General features: G+C 37.5%; 1 protein-coding gene across 1 annotated transcript; it reads left to right on the forward strand.

Moving 5' to 3' along the window:
- Positions 1-2,472: 2,472 nt before the first annotated feature.
- On the forward strand, positions 2,473-3,130 carry LOC114298725 (uncharacterized). The gene is made up of 2 exons (XM_028243344.2): positions 2,473-2,846; positions 2,902-3,130. The coding sequence occupies exons 1-2, from the start codon at positions 2,473-2,475 to the stop codon at positions 3,128-3,130; spliced, it is 603 nt and encodes a 200-aa protein (XP_028099145.2).
- The last annotated feature ends 253 nt before the right edge of the window (positions 3,131-3,383 follow it).

The raw sequence follows: 3,383 nt of genomic DNA on the forward strand, positions 1-3,383 counted from the left end.
AGTGCTTAAGTGATATATCTCTTAAATGCCAATGGATGAAGACTAATAGCTTGAGTTGGGATAATTTGATTAAATGTACATATGACATCACTTTTTCAAGAGGTACATATTCAAACACTTTTCAAAATAAACATAAAATAAAAGCGTTCCAAATTGAGCAATTAGTTTATACTTGTGTGAAACATGTAGTAAAATTAGCCTAATAATCCGAACAAGAGCATATAACATAAATAAGAATCACATCATGATTAGTAGAGGTTGATCTTTGATCGAGTGAGTGAGGTGCTCAATTCATGACCTTCCTCTCTCATACGCAAGTTCCCGAGCCAATACACTTTAGTGATGACGGATAAGTAGCCTTTGGAACGAGTCACGGGTTTCCTAAATTTTTAAAAAATATTTAGGTGGCAACTCTGAAATCTGGAAAAGTAGTCTATTTTTGGCATTTTGATTCAAACATCAATTTTTCAAAAGATTTGTCGAATTTGGACTCATTTGTGTTTATCTATTTCACATTATATTTGTGAAATCAGATTCAAAATCATGGGAGTCCGAACTGTAGGGCTAACCGTATCCGAAAGGAGCACGAAAAACAAGCTACAACCGCTCGAGTGGTGAAGTAATCGCTCGAGCATACTGACTTGTCTCAACACATTTTCACATCCTATTCCACTTGTTTTTCTATATTTCTTGAGACACTTTTAGGCATGTTTTGGCACCTAAACACAAGGAGGACATAATTAGAAACACGCTTGAAACACGTTTGAATATAAAAAGAAAAAGATTAAAGATAGGAAATTTGAGGATTGTTCAATGCTTAAGTGTTTTGTTCTTGTTTTGTATAAGTTAAGCTTGAGGATGATTAAAACCTTGTTCGCAAAGCCAATTGTGAGTGATAGTATAGTAAAATTATGTTCCTAAAATTTATGATTCAAAATGCAAATGTATGGTATGTTTATGAAAGCCATGATATTATGTTTTGTAATGAATGAACATCCTATATTTTTGTATCATGTGTTAAGATGACTTCTTGAAATCTGCTAGTTATTGGGAATCAAGCCAATAATCTTTTGCTAACTGAGCTCTTTAGCCACATGTTGTGGATTATGTTCCATTCCAAAATGCTTTGAGAATGTCATCACTATGTATATGCTTGCAAGTTCGGTTTTATTGTTATATGAAAAATGTATTATGTTCAAAATGATATTGTGCTTGGTTTTAAATAAAGCTCATTGGTGTTCATTAATTAACCACTTTACTATGTTGCTATTCACTAAGCTTTAGCTCACCCATCTCTCCTATATTTTATGTAGGTGATGGAAAGGATCCTGTTGTGGATGAGAGACCAAACTAGAAGTTTTTTTCTTTTGTTTTTCTACTTTTGGGAGTCAAATCTTTCAGACGAAGACCTTGTCTTCGAGTTTTGGCTTTTGTTGGTTGTATATTTGTAGATATTGTACTTTTTTTTTAGATGTTGAACTTGTAAATGTCATATATAAATAAATAAAGTTGTTTGCTTGTATCATATAATTTATGCACAGGCTCTAGATGGACTCTTAATAATTAATGGACAATGATGTAATTCCGCATAAACCCCAAAGTTTTTGTCCAACCTCGTTTTGTCTTGTTAGGCCTTTGGTAGTTTGACACTACTAGCCGGTCATGACCACTATCCTGTTTTGGGCGGGATGGGGTTCATGACACTGAGATATAGTACATTAATATCAAAATCCGAGATTGTCGAATAGAGGACAAAAGTCCTTGGTAAGTTTAGCCGCTCTGTTTGGATAAAGATAAGGCTCTTAAGTTAGATCATTCTTATCTAGATAAGAGTCTGGGATAAGTGTTATGTTTGAGTCCTATGAAGTGATACTTCTAAAGGACGAGGGTACTGTTGATTGTAATAGTAAGGCATTGTCGTGGGTCTAAGGTATGCTTTTCTTTGCGAGTGATTTATTTGATATTTTGTGAGATTGTTTACTGACTTGATTTTCGGAGTGCCCCCGGCTAGACAAACCACTGTGGTATTTCTTACTCTCTTGTGCGTAGGTGTTTAGGCTTAATATTTTCTACCGTGTGCTCTCCAGCTAAGTTTTCTAGATCCCAGTAGAGAAATTTATTTGGTTGTGAGGTCGAAAATCAACACCAATAATTTGGCACCGTCTGTGGAAACTTAGTAAAAATAGATGGCCAATACCAAAAAAGAAGTGAGAGTTAGGGACAACGCCGTTACCAGCAACACCAAGCACAACGGTGCCAACCATTCCTCAACACAAAAAGACACCTGTGAATTCAAATCCATCATAGAACACAAGATGAACAAAGTCACGAAAAGCAGATTCTCAAAGAACAAGAGAGACACAAATCAGGGGATCTCGGCAGATTAATGGATAGGGCCCTTGTCCTGATGAGGTAGTGGATGTTGAAAAATCCAAGAGGATATATCCCAATACAAGAAACAACACACCGAAGATGTTGAAGTCATTCGATAGCCGAGCCCTCGGACGAACGAAGGAGGTCTTGCGGGATTACCTCCAAAGAAAAAGGAATAATGCCAATGTTACGTTCACCATGCAGCCAAGGTCACTATTTTCAGTGGAACTAGACGAGTTCAAAGCACCCAAGAGATTCAACATGCTGAAGTTCCAGATATACGATAGTAAGTCTGACCCTAACTTCTATGTTGGTTTATACCTGAATGCAATGTCCATGTGGAGTGGAAACGAACAGTTATTGTGTAAGGTATTCCCGTCAACATTTGGGGAAATAACATCAGATTGGTTCCTCAAGTTGCTGAAGGGATTAATCAAGAGGTGGGAAGGCTTGGCCGAGATGTTTGTGGCCAGGTTTGTTACAAATAGATTTCAGCCTTTGAGGGTTGATTCCCTATTGGCATTGAAGATTGATGATGCAAAGCCTTAGGGCTTACGCCAAGAGGTTTTACGAGCTTTATAACTGGATTTCGACATGTAACCAGGAGCTAGCAGTCGTTTCCTTTAAGAATGACTTAGAGAATGACTGCCCACTTCGGCAATCTCTTGTAAACACCCTTCCAAAAAGCATGGAGGATCTAATGGCAAGGATTGAAAAGTATGCATGCGAAGAGGATGACAAGAAATTGAAGAAATGAGGCATAGTTAAGTAGGAGAATTAGAATGGTTCACTAAAATGTAACCGAGGAAGAGCTGGCATAGTTAAGTAGAAGAATCGGAGCCGGGGTTGAAGGCTATGTAGATCGTGAGCATAGTCTTCAAAATCCTGATCTATAGGATCTTGGAAAGAATTAGAAATCAGCCTTATTTCAGGCCTCCACAGAAAACCCAAAGGGAGTTCATAAGCAGATTCCCCACGAAGAATTGTGCTTACCACGAAGAGCAAGGGCA

Source organism: Camellia sinensis, chromosome 3, assembly GCF_055761805.1.
Source record: "Camellia sinensis isolate YWXY chromosome 3, ASM5576180v1, whole genome shotgun sequence".
In the NCBI taxonomy this organism is placed as follows: domain Eukaryota; kingdom Viridiplantae; phylum Streptophyta; class Magnoliopsida; order Ericales; family Theaceae; genus Camellia; species Camellia sinensis.